At 35.6% G+C, this 20,136-nt stretch overlaps 1 protein-coding gene across 1 annotated transcript in view; it reads left to right on the top strand.

Annotated features, from left to right (window-relative positions):
- The window catches only part of LOC145677134 (obg-like ATPase 1), a gene marked incomplete at its 3' end in the record, with an annotated part of 59,957 nt that overhangs the window by 22,188 nt on the left and 17,633 nt on the right, over window positions 1-20,136 (top strand). Inside the window, exons 3-4 of the mRNA XM_081747779.1 lie at window positions 2,507-2,584; window positions 19,027-19,124. Coding sequence (XP_081603905.1) covers window positions 2,507-2,584; window positions 19,027-19,124 — 176 coding nt within the window. The remainder of the gene's footprint in view (window positions 1-2,506; window positions 2,585-19,026; window positions 19,125-20,136) is intronic.

Raw genomic sequence — 20,136 nt, 5'->3', positions numbered from 1 at the left:
CCGGTTTTGCGACATGTGGTCGAGCGTTATCATCTTGATAAATAAGTTTATTATGCCTGTTATTCCATTCTGGTCGTTTTCAGGCCAGAGCTTGCTTTAAACGCATTAATTGTTGTCGATAGCGGTGTCCATTAATAGTTTCACCAAGTTTCAGAAGTTCATAGTGCACCACACGTTTCAAATCCCACCATATATACAGCATAACCTTTGCACAATGAATATCTCGTTTCGGTTGTGAAGGACCTGGTTCACCTTGCTTCACCCAGGCCTTTTTTCGTTTAGGATTCTCGTAATGAATCCACTTCTCATCACCAGTTACAATTCGATGCAAAAATCCCTTCCTTTTCTGTCTTTGAAGCAGCAATTCGCAAACGGTTTTTCTTCTTTCAACGTCTTTCTTTTCAATTCATGTGAAACCCAATAAGACATCTTTTGTATCATTCCTATGGCTTTGAGACGTTTGGAAACTGTTGTTTGCTCAACTCCAAATGCTTCTGCAAGTTCGTCCTGCGTTTGACACGAATCCTGATCAAGCAATGCTCTCAATTCTTCATCTTCAAATTCTTTTGGCTGTCCAAATTGCTTTTGGTCTTCCAAGCTGAAATCACCACCTTTAAACCGTGCAAACCACTTCTGACACGTTCGCTCAGCTAGAGCATGGTCACCAAACACTTCCACTAAAATATGATGACTTGCGGTAGCACTTTTCTTCATGTTAAAGCAATGAAGAATAACTCCCCGCAAAAACACTTTATCAGGCACAAAATGCGCCATTTTCAGTTGAAGAAAAAATGATGTTGTTTCCGCTTCAAGCAACTGACATATACTAAACAAGATGCTCAATGACAGTAGTTTTCAACGCATGTTTGGATCAACGAAACTATGGGACAATAAGCTAGTTACGCCATCTTTTGTAAAACCGCACGAATTAATTCCTAGACCAAATACATTTAGTATTTGTTTATCAATTACCAGATACAGCTCTGAGGCCATTTTATACTGGATATATAACAATAACAATAACAACAAGAATGAAGGGATTTGGGAAGGTATCGGCCAGGGCCTGTTTTAGTAGGTACCATTCCGAGGATTGAGGGAAACCCCAATCAGGATGGTCGGCAGCGGGAATCGAACGCGCGACCTCCCGAATGTGAAGCCAACACTCTACCACTTGAGCCACTTTGCTCGTATCGTGCAATGCATGGTATCTATTTAGTTCTATCCACGCTATAGTATACTAGCAAAATTTTCTAAACGTAAAAAACATTGAGAGTGAAATTAGTACATATCAGTCCTTTTCTTCAATATTTGAGTAAATTGTTTAAAAATTCCTATCATCTACGTTTATCAAACAGTTTATGAACAAGTGTTTTCCTTAATTGAATAGAACAATTGAGAAGTGTATTTCCAAAACATGCTAAATCCGTTTGGTAGAATTCTTCAGAAAGGAAAAGAAAACTACATCTTTTTTACATTGAAACACCATCGCAAGTGATACTCCAAACAGAATTTACCACAGAAAATAATGTTTTGACAAAATAATAATAATAATAATAATAATAATAATAATAATAATAATAATAATAATAATAATAATAATAATAATAATTACAAAATCTAATGTTAGAGGTTCCATAGAATGCTCTTCCATATTCAATTCACAATCGAGCATTTTTGGATTTAGCATGTTTTGGAAATACACTCCTCAATTGAAGATACTGGTGAAAATACAGTAAGTACATTTTCTTATGATTTATTTCCATTACGCTTCTGTGCCATAATCTTCTACTGAACATAAACTTCATTTTTCAGTCATTTCGTGTTTAATAATTTGGGAGCTGAATGTTTTTAGTTTTATTTATTAAAAATACCAGAATACAATTAACGTTCTTTGGCACTTAATTCGTGAAAATAAAATTTTGTTAAATAAAGAATGCAAATTACCAGAGTGCAAGAAAGAGAATGCAGAATTAATAATAGAGAATGCAAGAAAGAGTAATTAATAATTGCAATTCATTTAAGTAATATTAAATTTATGTACGTACAGTAAACTCTCGATTATTCGCGGGTGAATTATCACAGTTTTATGCACATTATTACATGCATTTTACAGTAATAATATGGGATTTTCCCCACAGGTTGGCATCACTGAATAACACGAGAAATGTAATAAAATAAGTGTTGGCAGTGTATGAGTCGTCATTGATACAGAAGTAGCGCACCTGCGAAACCATCGACGTTCTTCATTGACTGTCACCACCTGTTTTTATCAATGCCAGGTGTCTCCCTTTTTCTTCTTCTTTCTGTGTAGTTTGCTGATAATGAGAGCAAAAAACAATGACGTAATAGAACATCTGATTGGAAGTAACTGATCTAGGGAAAATCGGGAAGTTCATAATCATCTCTACTAAATAGGTAGAATATAGATATAAGAGTAATTATTTATTGTAATGTAGGAGAATGCTATATGTAGTATAAACGAATATTGTTTTCTTTTTCATTATAGGACATACTGTGTAAAGTGAAGACTCTTCTCGTGGACCAAGGGAAACATATCCGATTTGGCGAATGGAATGCAAACGATGTAAGTATTATTAAGTTCTTAACATAGTTCGTTAAATGTAATTCAGTAGAAATGTCAATTCGAAATAGTTATTTCGGAAAGCGCAGTCAAATATCTATTTGTCTAGCGGTCTGTTGACTAATCAAAGTAAGGTCCTCAATAAAACATGGACAATTTACTCGAGTGTTGAGCAGGGGCCGTTGAAGACGAGTAATATTTGAGGAGGAGTTAGACCCAAAGAAGGTTCTAATCAGGGATTGGCAAAACAGTTTTTTTTTTAAGAAACCGGAAACCGGTTTCTAGAAAACCGAAATCCGAAAAACCTACATTTCGGTTTTCTTCAAAACCGGTTCGGTTTTCACCGAAACTGGTTTCGGTTGGTGAAAACTTTTGGGAAACATACAAAACTATTTCCGTGGAAACGAAATCGGTTTCCGGAGAACAACGAAACACTATTCTGGTCAGAAATGGAACCAATTTTGAAAAAAGTAACCGGTTTTGAAGAAAACCGAAACCGAATCTGGTGAAAAACTGAACTGGTTTTGGAGAAAACCGATAACCGGTTTCGGTTTTCCTAAAACCCGAAAACCGAAAAACCTATTTTTATGCCCACCACTAGTTCTAATGGTAGAAGGCAGATGTTCTACCGTTAGTTTGTTGATTGAAGCGATCGAAGGTTAGTGACAAGCGTTCTTGCTTCATAGCCATGAGATTTCAAGTTCAAATCCTGGTTTGAAGATATTCTCAATATTTTCTGTCAGTTCTCCAGGGGAACGTTGAAATCACCATCTTTCTCTTCAGAACTAGGTTGGTGGCCAACATGGAAATTTTAAAACTTTTCTCTCCCTTGGGAGAGAGGCTTTATACGTTGATAAATATTGTATCCTTGGTCTTGCACTTCTTGGTTTTCCTTCTGCCTTTCCCTCTATCAACACGGTGATCCAGTCGGAGTGCAGAATAAGATGGCCAAGCATGCTGTTTCTTCTTTTTCCTATTATCTTCATGATCTGTCGTCCTTCATTAACTTCATTTAGTACGTCTTCATCCTTTTTTTTTCTTTCAGTCCATGATATGAACAGCATTCTGCGCCAGCACCACATTTCAAATGCTTCCAGTTTGGATGTTTCAGCTTTTCTCAATATCCACGTCTCTGATCCGTAAAGCTCCACGCTCCATACCATGTTGAAATGGCGCGTTTAAATATAGACCATGGCCTTCTACCTTTCGTATCATATTTAGAGCTGTTTTTATTCGGATTTTTATGTTTAATACTTAACTTTTGGAAAAGATGAGAGCTAGCCGTTGAATATTCTCCCGCCTGTACAATAACTCTAAAAGATACATCTTAAGCGTATGTACAGGGAACTAGACAAATTAGACATTATTACATTATGACAAATTCTGCACAGAAATATCAATAACACCTGAATGATGTGGTTTACTTTTCTTTAAAAATTTACTTCTGTTAAAATAATGCGGTAGTTAGTGATCTCTTGCCTGTCAGATGACAATTTACAGATTAAGAATTTCCTTTTTTAACAAGCAAGACTTTATTTTACATGAATTAGAGGTTACAATTACAAATTTAGATTATGTTCTCTCGCAGGAGACCATTCGTCCAGCTTAGAGCCTTATATGAATGACAGCAAGTTATGAAAATGAAAAATACAACTTACATTAAGTATGCTGGTGAACCACCCATGTTATTGCAGATCTTGGTTGGTTGCTGAGAGATCCGTTGGTTGTTTCGACATGATCCTTGGACCTCTCCCTTACCTTTTTATATGCTATTAATTTCGTTAGCCAAACCCTGAGGTTCTCCGTAACAGCCTTGTTTGTTCACTTAATTACTTCTTACGCTACGTGACTGCCGGAGAACCTCATTAGTCCACAATAAGTGTGACTGTTTATTCCAAAATTCTTTTGTTATCTAACTTAAGTATACATATATTTTATCACTACAAAATAATGTCAAAAAATCTTTTTTGATATATTCTTTTTTAAAACCGTTGAGCTAACTTCTTTCTTTTTTTTTCACTCATATGATAGTTTCATTGCAGTCCCCCACTTATGAGGAACTGTTCTTGAACATCACCGTAGTGTGTGTCACTCTCTTTTTTTTTTTTTACTCATAGTTCTGTCCACACTATGTTTATAAACACTGACACTAACTAGGAGTCTGTCGGCCTGCACACACTTATACATAAAAAAACAGTTTACATCTTCTAGTGTTCATACGTGTAATTGGCATTATAGGGAACTAGAATACACTCAAAATATATTGGGGAACCAAAATAAAAAGAAAATATTTATAGCAAATGCACTGAAAAAACTATACCACTATTGAAAAAACGTCCAAAAGGAAGAAAAGAAAAAAATTATGTCTGGTATAAAGAAAACTGCTGTCATTTAATATAGGGCCCCAGCTGTATTCTTTCGTCTGGGAGCCATGTTAAAATAATGCGGTAGTTAGTGATCTCTTGCCTGTCAGATGACAATTTACAGATTAAGAATTTCCTTTTTTAACAAGCAAGACTTTATTTTACATGAATTAGAGGTTACAATTACAAATTTAGATTATGTTCTCTCGCAGGAGACCATTCGTCCAGCTTAGAGCCTTATATGAATGACAGCAAGTTATGAAAATGAAAAATACAACTTACATTAAGTATGCTGGTGAACCACCCATGTTATTGCAGATCTTGGTTGGTTGCTGAGAGATCCGTTGGTTGTTTCGACATGATCCTTGGACCTCTCCCTTACCTTTTTATATGCTATTAATTTCGTTAGCCAAACCCTGAGGTTCTCCGTAACAGCCTTGTTTGTTCACTTAATTACTTCTTACGCTACGTGACTGCCGGAGAACCTCATTAGTCCACAATAAGTGTGACTGTTTATTCCAAAATTCTTTTGTTATCTAACTTAAGTATACATATATTTTATCACTACAAAATAATGTCAAAAAATCTTTTTTGATATATTCTTTTTTAAAACCGTTGAGCTAACTTCTTTCTTTTTTTTTCACTCATATGATAGTTTCATTGCACTTCTGACTACGACTTTGTATTAGTGATGGGCAAATTTGAATTGAATTAACATATCATCATCATCATCATAGGTATTCTGCCATTATTGGCTGGTTACTTGCTGCAACTGAGAAGCTTCCTTGTTCTGCGGTCTTCCGCTAACTTCTTCATCTTCACTTACACTTTTCCTATTTTGACGTCGTCCATCAATTGTAGTCTCCTTTGTCTCCTCCCTCTCTTTCCTGCCACCATACTCTCTAGACGTTCCTCATGATGCAGTTCCTTCTTAGCCAATGTTCCAATCAGTTTCTCTTCCTCTTCTTAATAATATCTAAAATTGTTCTTTTCTTCTCCACTTCTCCCTTTCATTCGTTTCCCGATCGACCCAGCTAATTCTTTCCATTCTTCGCCGTACCTACATTTCGAAAGCTTCCAGTCGTTTTTCGTCGTTTTTCATATCATCACTAATAATACTACTTGGGTATCGAAAGCTAGTCACCTGCTCTATTTTCTTTCTTCCTACTTCTATATTTGGCACCGATCCCTTCGTTCCAATCATCATGACTTTTATTTTTCTAACATTTATTTTCATCCCCTATTCTTCACAGCCCTTCTTTAAGTTTTCTAACAATTTTATGATTTTCTCTTCGGATTCTGGAACAAGTGTCATATCACCTGCAAACCGTATATACATAATCATTCTACCTCGTACTGAAATGCCGTCTTCATTATGTAGGTTTTCTTTTCACTATCTCGTATGGATATCTAGATATTAAATAATGTAGGCAAGAAACAGCACAATTAACACTTAATTTGTAAGCTTAATTGTTAGCTGCAATTAACAGTTGAAATAAATAATAGTCAATTTTTAATTGCAAGTGACTATTAATCAATCAATTGAAAGTAATTCTGTGGAAAGAAATTGCAATTAAATTCAGTCATTCAATTGCAATTAATTTCACAGCAATCACTTTCAACTGATTGATTAATTGCAATTGTTTCTTATTGATTAATACCCAACACTAGTTTGTGTATTTCCTAGTGAAGGAGTGGAAGTCTGATGAAGACACAGTTAATGAGTTGAAACAGTGTTTTTCTATATTTTTTTTATCCCATAGCCTTGCTTAGTGTATTATTGTGCTTAGTTTTTTAATATGGAAACAAATCCTAATAGAATAATATTTTGTGTGTGGAAGGATTGCATACCCATAGAAGTTAAAGCTGGGAGTTAAAAACTTCAGTACCTCGTACATCATTAGTGTTAGGTATTCAAGAGTTCATATAGATGGAAATGTTTAGCCTCCGAAAACTTCACATAGCATTTTTTCTTTTTCTTTTGGTAACAAACCCCACATATTCTGGAATCAAACTAACACCCATTTATACCAAATAACTTTGTAGCGGACAAACACCGTGTGTGTGGGTTTTCTCGTGGCCCTCCCACTTTTTCATTCTATCATATTATTCGTTCTCTTATCACTGTCTCCTTTAACGTACACTCATGTCCAAAATTATTGTCGCATGTCTATAAATATGTTGTTGTAGGAATATAATTTGATAACGAATTCGCCCGGTATTTCTTACAATGTTAGTATGTGTATAATCGGCAAAGATATGTATGTGGTAAATTTTATATTAAAAGAGCAGCAAATAAGAACAATAACACGAAAATAAAACTTTCTTGTCCATTTAGCAACTATCCTGCGATACTTCCGCAACAATTTTTAGAGAGGTAGTTGGTGAGTACTTCAAATTATATGCCTGTAGCAAAACTCCCTCTACAAAAATTGTTGCTGAAGTACCACAGGGTTGTGAAGCTAGAATATTTGGATAGGGCACATACTAGTTCCTAAGTGAAGTCTTGACTATGGTAGGTCACATAATTATGGAGGCATGGACCTTTAGAGTTCATGTTTTCGGCAGCCTATAACTCCGAAAGGAAGAATTTGTGCACCCAGATTGGTCTATACTTTCTGTCTTATCTTGGTGTTAGGAATTACCTCCCAAACGTTGTCGATGTTGTTTCGAAACACCCTGTATATGGCTGGATTTAGGGGATGCACTTCCACACCTCCGTTGTAAATATATATTATCTAAAATGAGAAGCTAGCAGTAAAAATAAAATTTTCATAAGGATTTTGTACGATATGAGTATCCATCACATTGCAACAGGCCCGAAACCAGCCAGAGGTTTGGGGGAGCCATGAATATGTTTGGGGGGAGCAGGTCGTTAAAAATTCTCTTAGAAATATCTAAATTGTGTTTTTTGTATTAATAATAGCATTTTGTATTGAAAACTGGAAGCTACAAGAAAACTTTAGGGGGTCCTGGTCCCCCTTTGGTTGCGAGCGTCCATTGTAAGTGCGAGGCATGTTTAAAGAAAATCCTGTTCTAAAGCAACAAGCTACTTATATACTGAAAATTGTACCGATACAAAGCGGCCGTAGCTCAGTTGGTAAACCGTTCACTTTGCATTTGGAAAGTCGTGGGTTCGATTCCGGAGACTGGACACAGCATTTCCTAGGCAATTCCTCATTCACACCGCAGATGCCTACAAACAGTTTAAAAATTCAGATTCAAATGTACTGATAATAATTATTGGTGTACCCCCCATTAGAAAATCCTGAATCCGACCCTGATATATAGAACTGAAAGATTTCATACCAAAGGAGGCTTTCCCCGTTCATACCATCGAACCACAAGATTCCCAACTTGCTTTAGCTCGATATTATATTTTCACAGTCACACTTAACCGTACAGGTGATGTGAATGTGTGTGTTTCCAACGTTTTTCGTCGATTATTAACATGTATATCATACACGTAACAAATTGTACTTGTAAATGACTTGTGTAGATGTCTGAATGGTATATGGCGAACATCAGCTGATGTTGCTGACTCACGGCCGACCCGCTGGTAAGGCAATCTCCTTCGACATGCTTCCTCTCCCATTACAAGCTATTTCTGTTCAGATGATTCTCTTCCTACATCCTTCTCATGCTGCGTTCTCTCTTTGTTTCTTTTCTAAAAACAAAACTCATCTTCACCTCGGCCTCAACCCAACGCGACGGGTATGTTCGTAGTCAGTTGTATCTGTTTGAATGTTAAGGCATTCCATATATCAATATTTATTGATGGATACGACGTTATATCTACATAACACAGTGATTTGTTGTTTGGCACATACTTTTTTTAGGAAGTAATTAACGCAGTCAAGCAATAATAATAATAATAATAATAATAATAATAATAATAATAATAATAATAATAATAATAATAATAATGACAGTCTTAGATTGTGCTTTTCACTAATTCCTAATAATAAAGTCACACTAAAAAATGCTATTATCACCTGTGACTATGCTAATAGATGTTGCTATTTTTCTATCACCTATGACAATGCTAATAAATTTTGCTACCTTTTCTATCACCTGTGATGATGTTAATAGATGTTGCTACCTTTTCTATCACCCGTAACGATGCTATTAGGTGTTGTTATCTTTGCTAACATCTGTGATGATGCTAATGGATATTGCTACCTTCGCTATCACCTGTGATGATGTTTATAGATGTTGCTATCTTCACTATCATTTGTAAATGCTAACGATCTTGCTATCTTCGCTATTATCAGTGACGATCCTAAGAGATTTTGCTACCTTTTCTATCACCTGTAACGATGCTAATAGATGTTGCTACTTGCGTTATCACCTGTGACAATGCTAATAGATGTTGCTCCCTTCACTATAACATATGGCGATACGAATAGATTTTGCTACCTTTTCTATCACCTGTAACGATGCTAATAGATTTTGCTACCTTTTCTAATACCTGTAATGATGATAATAGATGTTGCTACTTGCGTTATCACCTGTGACAATGCTAATAGATGTTGCTCCCTTCGCTATAACGTATGGCGATACGAATAGATTTTGCTACCTTTTCTATCACCTGTAACGATGCTAATAGATTTTGCTACCTTTTCTATCACCTGTGACAATGCTAATAGATGTTGCTTCCTTCGCTATTACGTATGCCGATGCGAACAGATGTTGGTACCTTCGCTATCACCTATGATAATTGTAGTAAATGTTCCTACCTTCGCTATCACCTGTGACGATGCTAATAGATTTTGCTAACACCTGTAACGATGCTTAATAGATGTTGCTACCTTCGCTATCACCTGTGACGATGCTAATAGATGTTGCTACCTGCACTGTCTGGTTAAATCAGCAGAATGTTTCATATAACGAGGACTTTGAATAATTTTATAAATATGGTATAGTGTTCGGAATTGTTGATTGATGAGTAAATTTAATTACATAAATGAATCTGTTAGATGAAAATATTTAGTTTTTAATTCAACACAATTTTAAACCATAGCGTACAACGGGGCGAAGGCACAGGAGAAACAATTCCTTAGATAGTAGTAATAAATTATTATATATATATATATATATATATATATATATATATATATATATATATATATATATATATATATATATATATATATATATACGAGTATAGTAATTATTTGCTGTAAATTTTTCCTTGTGCTATTATTTGATCATATGATTCCATCTACGAGGGGCGTTCCATGTTCATGTTCATATGCATTTGATTTTGTTTGAATGGAATTACAATAGGTACTACCATGAGCAAAATAAATGACGCGTCTCTTTATTTTGAAGTTTTTTGAAAATATCTCCGTTTTCTTTATATGTTCGAAATTTCGGAAGGTTTCCCCAGCAGGACAGGTTAATAACAAACCCGTTTTTAATATTTGTGTTAGATATTAGCTTAAAATAAAGAAATTAGAAGCAAAAAACATTAAATCGACAGAAATCTCGAGAATTACCAACTCTGCTAAAGTGGGAAATTTTCAAGAACACGAGGGAATTCTGCCTTTCAACACGAAGCAGCGACATCTATGTCATTGAGAGAAATGTGGATTAAATCTACAAACTAAACTTTTAACGAATATTTCTAGTATGTCTTATTATATGCATTATCTGCAAACTCCAAATATATGAATATATGCTAAGTATTAACATAAAGATAGAGCAAATAGTGGAAATTATCTATGGAAAAGGACGAATTGGTAGGACGATCGTAATGAAATATCGTCTTTACCGGAACAGGCTCAGTTCACGTAAAAAGCAAATAGCTCAGTTAGTTAAAGCAACGAGTCTGTATGCTGAAGGTAGCGGGTTCGATCCCCCTGGAAATGCCGTTGTCATTTTTATCACTACACTACGGTTATTTTATTTATTTTTTTATGTGGGAAAGAATCAAATTGTAACGTATGTGTAAAACTCATGACGATACCAAAAAAAGAAAAAATGCCGTTGTCGCACTTGCACTAGCGTCCCTAATTTTGTTTGCAAACAGTTTCGTAATTATTTCCCCTGTGCTCACTGCTCACCATATGCTCGCTGGCGCATAACGAATATTTCCCAGTAAATGTTAATTCTAATTTGGAGAATTTTATAAAGTTTCACAATATTTCTCACTAGATAGTCTTCTATCTACGTGTTTGGATATTTTGATAACAGATGTCCCTATTAAATGTTTAATTTTCCCTAGATGTTTAATTACGGAAAAGTTTTACAATGTATTTGTATTGAATTGAAATTGTTTTGAATTTACTACATAAGGTAAGTAGACCCAAGGAGGAGAACTCAAGTAATTGATATTCTACGTAAAAGCAACCTATTGTAGAATGATGATGCTTCTTACCTTCAGCACATAATCTTTACGTTAGAGAGTAAGACAGAGAAAAATCCTGTTTTTCCTCCTCTATGACCACCCATCTTAAACCTCTACATATCGTTGTTCGTCTCACAAAATTTCGGTGCTCCAAAAACATTCAAATAATAATAATAATAATAATAATAATAATAATAATAATAATAATAATAATAATAATCCTGAATATGCCATCCTTACATAATGTTAGGATATCTTAGTTTCCTAGTTTAAATCTTAAATATCTTAGTTTAAAATGCTTTCTTTAGTACTTATTTGAGCAACCATGTAGGAGGGGGTACGACTTTTTATTTTGCCCCTCTCATTTCAGTACCCTTCCAACAGAAAGTAATTTTTGATAAGCAGGACAGACAAAATGAATAAGAAATATATTTACAGCATCCTCTCCCCTTTCATGATTGGAATATCACGTAATATTTTTTATTCTACGAAAGATGGCCCTGTGCGGTTAGGGGTAGGTAACTAAAAGAATACCTAATATATAGCGCCCCTTGATTGTAATATTAACTAACTAACTAACTCTATGGCCTATGGAACCCGGAGGTTCAGTGCCGCGTTCACAAAAGCTCTCCACTGACTTCTATCCTTAGCTAATTGGATCCAGTTTCTACTTTGCATTCCTATCTCTGCGAGATCCATCTTAATATTGTCCTCCCATCTGCGCCTAGGTCTTCCTAATGGTCGTTTTCCTATGGGTCTACCAGTCAAGACTGAAAGCGTTTCTACTTTCTTCCATTCTAGCTACATGACCTGCCCACCTAAGCCTCCTAGACTTGACGACCCTAACAATGTTGGGTAAACCGTATAAACTATGTAGTTCCTCGTTATGAAGTTTCCGCCATTCCCCATTCTCGTTCCTCTTGGGTCCGAATATTCTTCTCAGGATCCTGTTCTCAAATACTTTCAGTCTATGTTCTTCCCTCAGAGTAAGCGACCATATTTCACAACCATACAGAACAACAGGCATGATTATCGTTTTATATATTTTAAGCTTCAAATTCCTCGACAGAATTCGCGACGACAAGAGATTTTGAACCGAATAGTAACACGAATTCCCTGCTTTTAGTCGACATTTAATTTCTTCGTGAATATGATTTTCGTCTGTTAATATTGATCCTAAATATTTGAAAGTATCCACTTTATCAAAAGCATTATTTAATATTTTAACGCCTCCACAATTTGCCGTATTACGGTCCCGACGCACTTCCATGTATTTAGTTTTCTCTGCATTTACTTCTAAACCCATGTCCCTGCAAGCGTTTAATAAGATCTCTGCATTTATTTCTACTGTTCTCCTATTACCGCTTCTTTATTTGTACGAGGGAGCCCCTACACAATCAAGGGTGACAAAAAGAATAGGAAGAGTGTCTATTGATTCCAGTGGTGGATCCAGCACGAACTCCTGGGGGAGGGGAGGGGAAGTGAAACATTCTTTTGATGATGTGAAGCTGTCACAAATTACCACTTAACTAAACTAAACAATAGTGGGGGGAACCGGAACCCAGTCAGTTTAAATTGATGTAAAAGTTTAATTTTTGGCTTCATATTAAAGTTTTGGTTTCAAATGAGAGTTTCAGTCCAAGTGGTCAATGATCAAATCTCGTGGGGCTCTTCAGTGTAGGCTAATACGGCCCCCTTATGAGAAAAGGCAAAATTGTTAACATGTTTATAACTTTCGAATTTTTCGTCTATTTTAAAGAAATATTTTGCTTCGTATTAAAGTGTTGGTTCCAAATGACAAATTCAGTCCGAGTGGACAATGATCAAATCTCCGGGGGGGGGCTCTTCAGTATAGGGGGCTACGGCTCCCTTATGGGAAAAGGCAAAAATATGAAAATGCTTATAACTTCCGAATTTTCCGTCTATTTTAAAGAAATTATTGGCTTCATATTAAAGTCTTGGCTTCAAATGACAATTTCAGTCCGTGTGGACAATGATCAAATCTCGGAGGGCTCTTCGGTGTAGGGGTTTCGGCTTCTTTATGGGACAAGATTCACGTAGTTGATATTGCAAAATTGTTTTATATATATAAGTGGAAACTTGCACCATTTGGTTAATTTTACCTCTTATGTTTTGCAGATTCATATTCCAAGCAATAGTTACTCCGCAGAGCTAAAAGAAGGCACTTACTAGTTTCATTAAAATGAAATGTCTTTTATGAGAGGAGCAGACGAACGAACAGGCACCCAAACGTTGGTTGAGTCGTACGGTTGAAACTCGTTAAGCTCGCTTCAATTATTATTATTATTATTATTATTATTATTATTATTATTATTATTATTATTATTATTATTATTATTATTATTATTAAAGCTTTTTGCTCCTAATTTAGTTATTTTACTTTATTATTTAACGAATATATTGAAAATTGTCAGAGACACGTATGCAGTAATTTATTTCGGGAGGGGCCGACTTCAATATTAGGATAAATTATAATAAAATTTTAAAAGATAATCCCCAAAATTAGGCTAAATTTACAGAAAAGTTGGGGTTTCAGAGGGGGTCCGGACCCCCTGGACCCACCCCTGAATGCGTCCTTGTTTGTCAGTAACATTTCCTCATTTTGAAACCCTCAAAAACTTCGGATAGACTATATAAAGGAAAACGAGTTATTTTCCATAAAATATCACTTCAAGGAGACGCGACAGTTTTATTGCACATGGTGGTATCCAACGTTCACAAGGGCAAGAATTCCTTCCCTTTTATTCTTTTGCTATTGTGCTGTATCGAAAGGTCAGGTTTGTAACATATTACTCCTACGAACAAGCATGACTGGCAGATAGGAATACTGAACACAACTCCAGAGAAATGCATGCTGAACTTACGTCTTTACGCTTTGGTGATTTGCCCTCAAGGTCAATCGAGTGGTAATTCAGTTCCGTCTCTGTTCTTAAGCCATGTTCGTATTACTTCGAACAGTTTTGATAATGAAAAGCATGCCTCTTAATATAACAGACTTCTTTCGCGTAAGAAATCGAAACTCAGTTGGTCAGAGCAACTAGTCTGTAAGAATTAGGTTGTTAGTTAGTTAGGAGCCCAGTACGAGTAAGGGTTTTTATTACTATTGTTTTTATCTTTTTTATGTGAGGAAAAATCAAATTGTGACATCCCGATATCAAATGTATTTGATTAGGTAGCTTTGTCTTAGCTAAACTTTAAACATCAGTGACTGTCGAAATTATTTCACTAACCGATCACTTACTGAACATTTCAAACACGTCAAACCAGTGGCATAACATGAAGGTTAACCTCTCCTCCGCAGTCCTTAGTTATGCGTCCGTACTTTCAAGGGCGGACTAAGGGCCGGGCGACTGCCCGGGGCGCCAGAGAAAGAGGGGCACCAAAACGAGCCTCAAAAAGTAAATTTTATAATGTGCTTTCTACTGACGTTTTTGGTTTATATTCTTGTAAAGTAGTGGCAATTATATGATCTTTTTCCATTTCACTATGGAAGAAGAGAGTTTCATAGTACTAAGGGGGCTGTATCGAAAAATTGAGAGATGGCATGTAGAATAAAGAGTGCCGGGAATTAAGTATTGTTTGTTTGTTTGCTTGAGTTTAGCGTTCCACGGTTATGCCTTAATGGGCAAGGGAGATGTGGATACTAATTATAGTGGAATCCGAACCACTTTTATCGTTCAACAGTAATCCACCGGGAATTGGACCCGGTACCACAGAAGGCAGGCGTGCTAGCCACTAGACCAGGAGGGGTGGAGTTGGTATTGTTTATAGCGGGCCATATTCTTTGTGAAGTTTTCCTAGGTAAGGATTTCTTTTTGAAAATGGGTTTAAAACAGGGGCGTCATTTAGGGAGGGCAGGGAGGGGCATTTGCCCCCCCCTGAGTTTGAGATGTATATAGAGTTTATCATTAGAATAGTAGTAAATCAGTGAAAAACGCGAAATTTTACTTATATCAAGAGGTCTTGCCCCCCCAAAGCAAAATCTGAAATGACGCTCCTGGTTTAAACTATTAAAAACACTATGATAAAATGTAAAATATAGGCTACTACTAGGGGAAGGGCGCCAAAAAGACACAGGAATAATAATAATAATAATAATAATAATAATAATAATAATAATAATAATAATAAATATGAATGTCTTTGGAGAGCCGAAATTATGTGACACGAATCAGTATAGGTAGAGCTTTAAGATGAGTGGTCATAGGGGAGGAAAAACAGGATTTTTCTCTCTCTGACTCTAACGTTAAGATTATGTGCTGAAGGTAAGAAGCATCATCATTCTACAATAGGTTGCGTTTACGTAGAATATCTGTTACTTGAGCTCTCCTCCTTCGGGCAACTTTGCTTATGTAGTAAATTCAAAACAATTTCAATTTAAGACAAATATTTATAGAGAAAATTAAACATTTAATAGGGAAATCTGTTATCAAAATATCCAAACACGTAGATAGAAGACTATGTAGTGAGGAATTGTGAAACTATAAAATTCTCCAAATTAGAATTAACATTTACTGGAAAACATTCGTTATGCAACAGTGAGCACAGGGGAAATAATTACGAATCTGTTTGCAAACAAAAATTAGAGACACTAATGCAAATGCGACGATATTTTCTCTCTCCCTTTTTTTTTTTTTTTTTTTTTTTTTTTTTTTGGTATCGTCATGAGTTTTACACATATGTTACAATTTGATTCTTTCCCAAATAAAAAATAAATAAAATAACCTTAGTGATAAAAATGACAACAGTCCTTCACGGGATTCGAACCGTCTACCTTCGGTATACAAACTCATTGCTTTATCTAACTGAGCTATTTGCTTTCTTACGTAAGCTGAATCTGTTCTACAGTAAAGACGATTTTTCATTACGATTGGGCTAACAATTCGTCTTTTTCCATAGGTAATTTCCACTATTTGCACTATCTATACGTTAATACTTAGCATAGATTCATATATTTGGAGTTCGCTGATAATGCATATAATAAGACATACTAGAAATATTTCGTTAAAATTTTCGTTTGTAGATCTAATCCACGCTTCTCTCACTGACATAGATGTGGCTGCTTCGTGTTGAACTGCAGAATTCCCTCGCGTTCTTGAAAATTTCCCACTTTAGCAGAGTTGGTAATTCTCGAGATTTCTGTCGATTTAATGTTTTTTGCTTCTAATTTCTTTATTTTAAGCTAATATCTAACACAAATATTAAAAACGGGTTTGTTATTAACCTGTCCTGCTGGGGAAACCTTCCGAGATTTCGAACATATAAAGAAAACGGAGATATTTTCAAAAAACTTCAAAATAAAGAGACGCGTCATTTATTTTGCTCATGGTAGTACATCTCAGTAGATTTGTCTATTTTCTTAATGTAGTCTCCGTAATGGGCCATCGGTGTGGCACTTCTTCACGGCCTTCGGGAACCACTGTTTCGGAGTATGTCGCTTTCATGTCGAAACAGTTGTTTACAGGCCTTCAAAGTCAGATAAGATATGTCTGCGTAGAGTTTCCTTCAAATGCCCGAACATATGATATACAGAAGGAGCCAAGCCGAGAGAATATGGCGTGTGTGAGAGAGAGGAAGGGAGGGAGCACCTAGTATCCTCCATATCATCGATGGCTTTGTGCGTATCCCGTCTCATGCATGGTGCAATCTCTGAAGGATACTCCTTTCTAATGATTATATAATGCATCATTTTGGATAGGTCTTCTCGTGGCGTTGGAAAAGATCACATGGCCTCATGCTGTTGACTGGTGTTGTCAGTGCCACTTTCCTTCCGGAATTAGTTCCCTTTTCGGTTGATGTGCCATCTTGTTTCCACCACCTGCTCCAATTTTTTAATTTTATAATAATAATAATAATAATAATAATAATAATAATAATAATAATAATAATAATAATAATAATAATAATAATAATAATAATAATAATAGGGTCTAATAATAATAATAATAATAATAATAATAGTAGTAGTAATAATAGTGAATTTTAGCCTTTGCCAAACCTACTTGAAGCAGAAATGAAGTCGCCTATCACTGTCCCTTCTGATTTGTCCACTTACGTAGTGACAGGTTTGAGAGAAATGCGCAGTGGTTCAGATGTGTTACACTTCTGTGCCTTGTGTTGACTTCTCGAGACAGACCTTTATACTATCTCTCAGCGACTTGTCAAGCGAAATGTCTGACCATGAATTTCTGGAATGAAAAAAAGTGTAATGATTAGGAGACTATATGTGAAACTTCGTATCATTTACAATCTATTGGTCTCCGCGTTTGTTGACGTTTGGTTGCCGCGTATGATTTCAGGTTCAATTCTCGTTGGAAATATAGCTTTCGGTGTTGAACGAACACTTTGAAACAGCAGTTGGGGAAGCTGCTTGAATTACGAAGTAGTGCACTATAGCATAAAAAAGCCAGAAACTTTAAGTACTTTCTCGGGAGTCGATGCGGTTACAAAATCGCTGAGTTGAATACAATTTAAAGCCCTTTATGATGTACAAACTCTAAAATACTTCATAATACTACTAATAACACTACAAATACTACAAATAGCCAGCTAGATCCAGTTGCTCCTTTGTATTCCTATTTCTGCGAGATCCACCTTAATATTGTTCTCTCATCTGTGCTTTGGCCTTCCTAATAGTCTTTTTTCTGATTGGGTTTCCAGTTAAAATTTTGAAAGCGTTTCTACTTTCTTCCAGTCTTGCTATATGACGTGCACACCTGAGCCTCCTAAACTTTGATGACCCTAACATTGTTACGTAAGCGGTATAAATTTTGCAATTCCTCGTTGTTAAATTTCCGCCATTCCCTATTCCCGTTCCTCTTGGTCCGAATATTCGTCTCACAGTCAGTATTTTATTCTCAAATACTTTCAGTCTGCATTGTTCTCTCAAAGGAAGCGACCATATTTCGCAACCTTACAGCACAACAGACTTTAATTATCGTTTTGTATATTTTTAAGCGCCAAATTCTTCGACAGAATTCGCGAAGACAAAAGAGTTCGTTGTGAATAATAACTCGAACTTCCTGTTTTCATGTGTGCGAACACGGCCGTGCCGTGGGGGAAGGGGGCGAGCTGGGCGACGGCCCCGGATGCCGAAGTAAGGGAGCAAAAAATTCGGGAGAAAAAAGGAATAAAGATAGGATAAATTGCTTGGAATATATGTTTTGGGGCACCGTCGTATACTTTCGCCCCCGGGCGCTTATTTTCCACGGCACGGCCCTGTGTGCGAATGACAAATTAGAATACTTAATTTGATTGCAGACGTCTCTACTCAACGCCGAGGCTATGAGGCATGCACCTACAGCTTACATAGAAAGTAATTAGTTACAGCTTTAATAATTTGTATACCATAGTTTATATATATATATATATATATATATATATATATATATATATATATATATATATATATATATATATATATATATATGTATACTTCAAAATACACTTATTTTTCTGTAATTTAGCACCCGTTTCAGTTGGTCATTTTTCAGTGAAACCAAAGATAGTCAACCGTAGTCAGGTTTCACTGACTTGGTAACTCTGAACAATAACCGCCTTACGCAGAGTCGTTTTGACGTATGATTAACGTTATACTAAAAGCCTGACTACTGCAGGAAATATATGTTAGTCGAACTCTTTAGTATGTCACTAATCATGTTTCATAACGACTCTGCATAGGGCTCTAAATTTTTATCTTTTCATTTCAGATCGAAGTTTTGAACAAGCATATGTTCTTGACATCAAAACCTGTTATCTACCTAGTCAATCTCTCGGAGAAGGACTACATTAGGAAAAAGAATAAATGGTAAGTTCGAGTTAATTCTTATTTTGTTACCTGTTTTACTTATACTAGCGATAATAGATTCGATTACTATTGTATAGAAAAAACAACAAATGTATTTAGAGTTTCTAAATGAATGGATAAAACAGCTTTAAAAAAAATGAAACCACAGCAAGGTAATCTTGCAATAACAACAAAGATGATAGCAAAACGATTGCCTTCTGAAATATCAACAAGAGTACATCAATTTTATGAGGAAGATTAATTCAGCATGACATGTGTTGGCAAGGAAGACTGTATGCCGGTAAGAATTAATGGATAAAAGGTTTAGAATCATAAACGGCTGTTGAAATATAATTTGAAAGAAATGTACACTGCCTACAAAATGAGATATAGACCTGACTAAGTACTTATCATCAGAAATATCAAGTTCTAGAAGACTTGTGTTGAGTTTCCTCCTTTGAGACTCAGGTGGATTGAATTTAGATATCTCTATCACTGGCTGATCCTACAGTTGATTTCTCTATTGAAAGTTTTCTTTTCCTACAACCTGCACACAGCTTCTGTCCTGGTTTAATATCCCTCCCACTTCTTTCCTTTAACATAAAAGCTGTTTTTGTATCAATGACTCGCAGTGATTTTCTTGGTAGTGTTGATTTATGGTAATCGAACTGGTTGCAACAGTGGAGTTGCAGGTCTTAGTATTTAACCAGTAGCAGATGTTCATGGTCAAGATATAAATGCATCATCTTGTAGTACTTCATACCCTGTTCGCATAAGTAGTAATTATTTCTGTTCTTCTGTAAAGTCTGTACACATTTTAAACCCACAACTTGTAGAAAAATTTTTCTGTGGCATACAGAGCCTTTATTTTTGCCTATACTATAGTACAATCTAGTAGACCGATATCTCTTGATGTGGCCATATTATCTGTAAGAGAAAATTTCTTAACGTAACTTAATGGCAAAGAGCAAATGTTCAATAAAATTACTACTTACATAGATATACTATAGAAATTAAGTATGTGGTGATTTTG

Source organism: Thermobia domestica, unplaced genomic scaffold (assembly GCF_964235325.1).
Source record: "Thermobia domestica unplaced genomic scaffold, izTheDome1.hap1.1 HAP1_SCAFFOLD_646, whole genome shotgun sequence".
Lineage (NCBI taxonomy): Eukaryota > Metazoa > Arthropoda > Insecta > Zygentoma > Lepismatidae > Thermobia > Thermobia domestica.
This window is presented reverse-complemented; position numbering and strand designations above follow the sequence as displayed.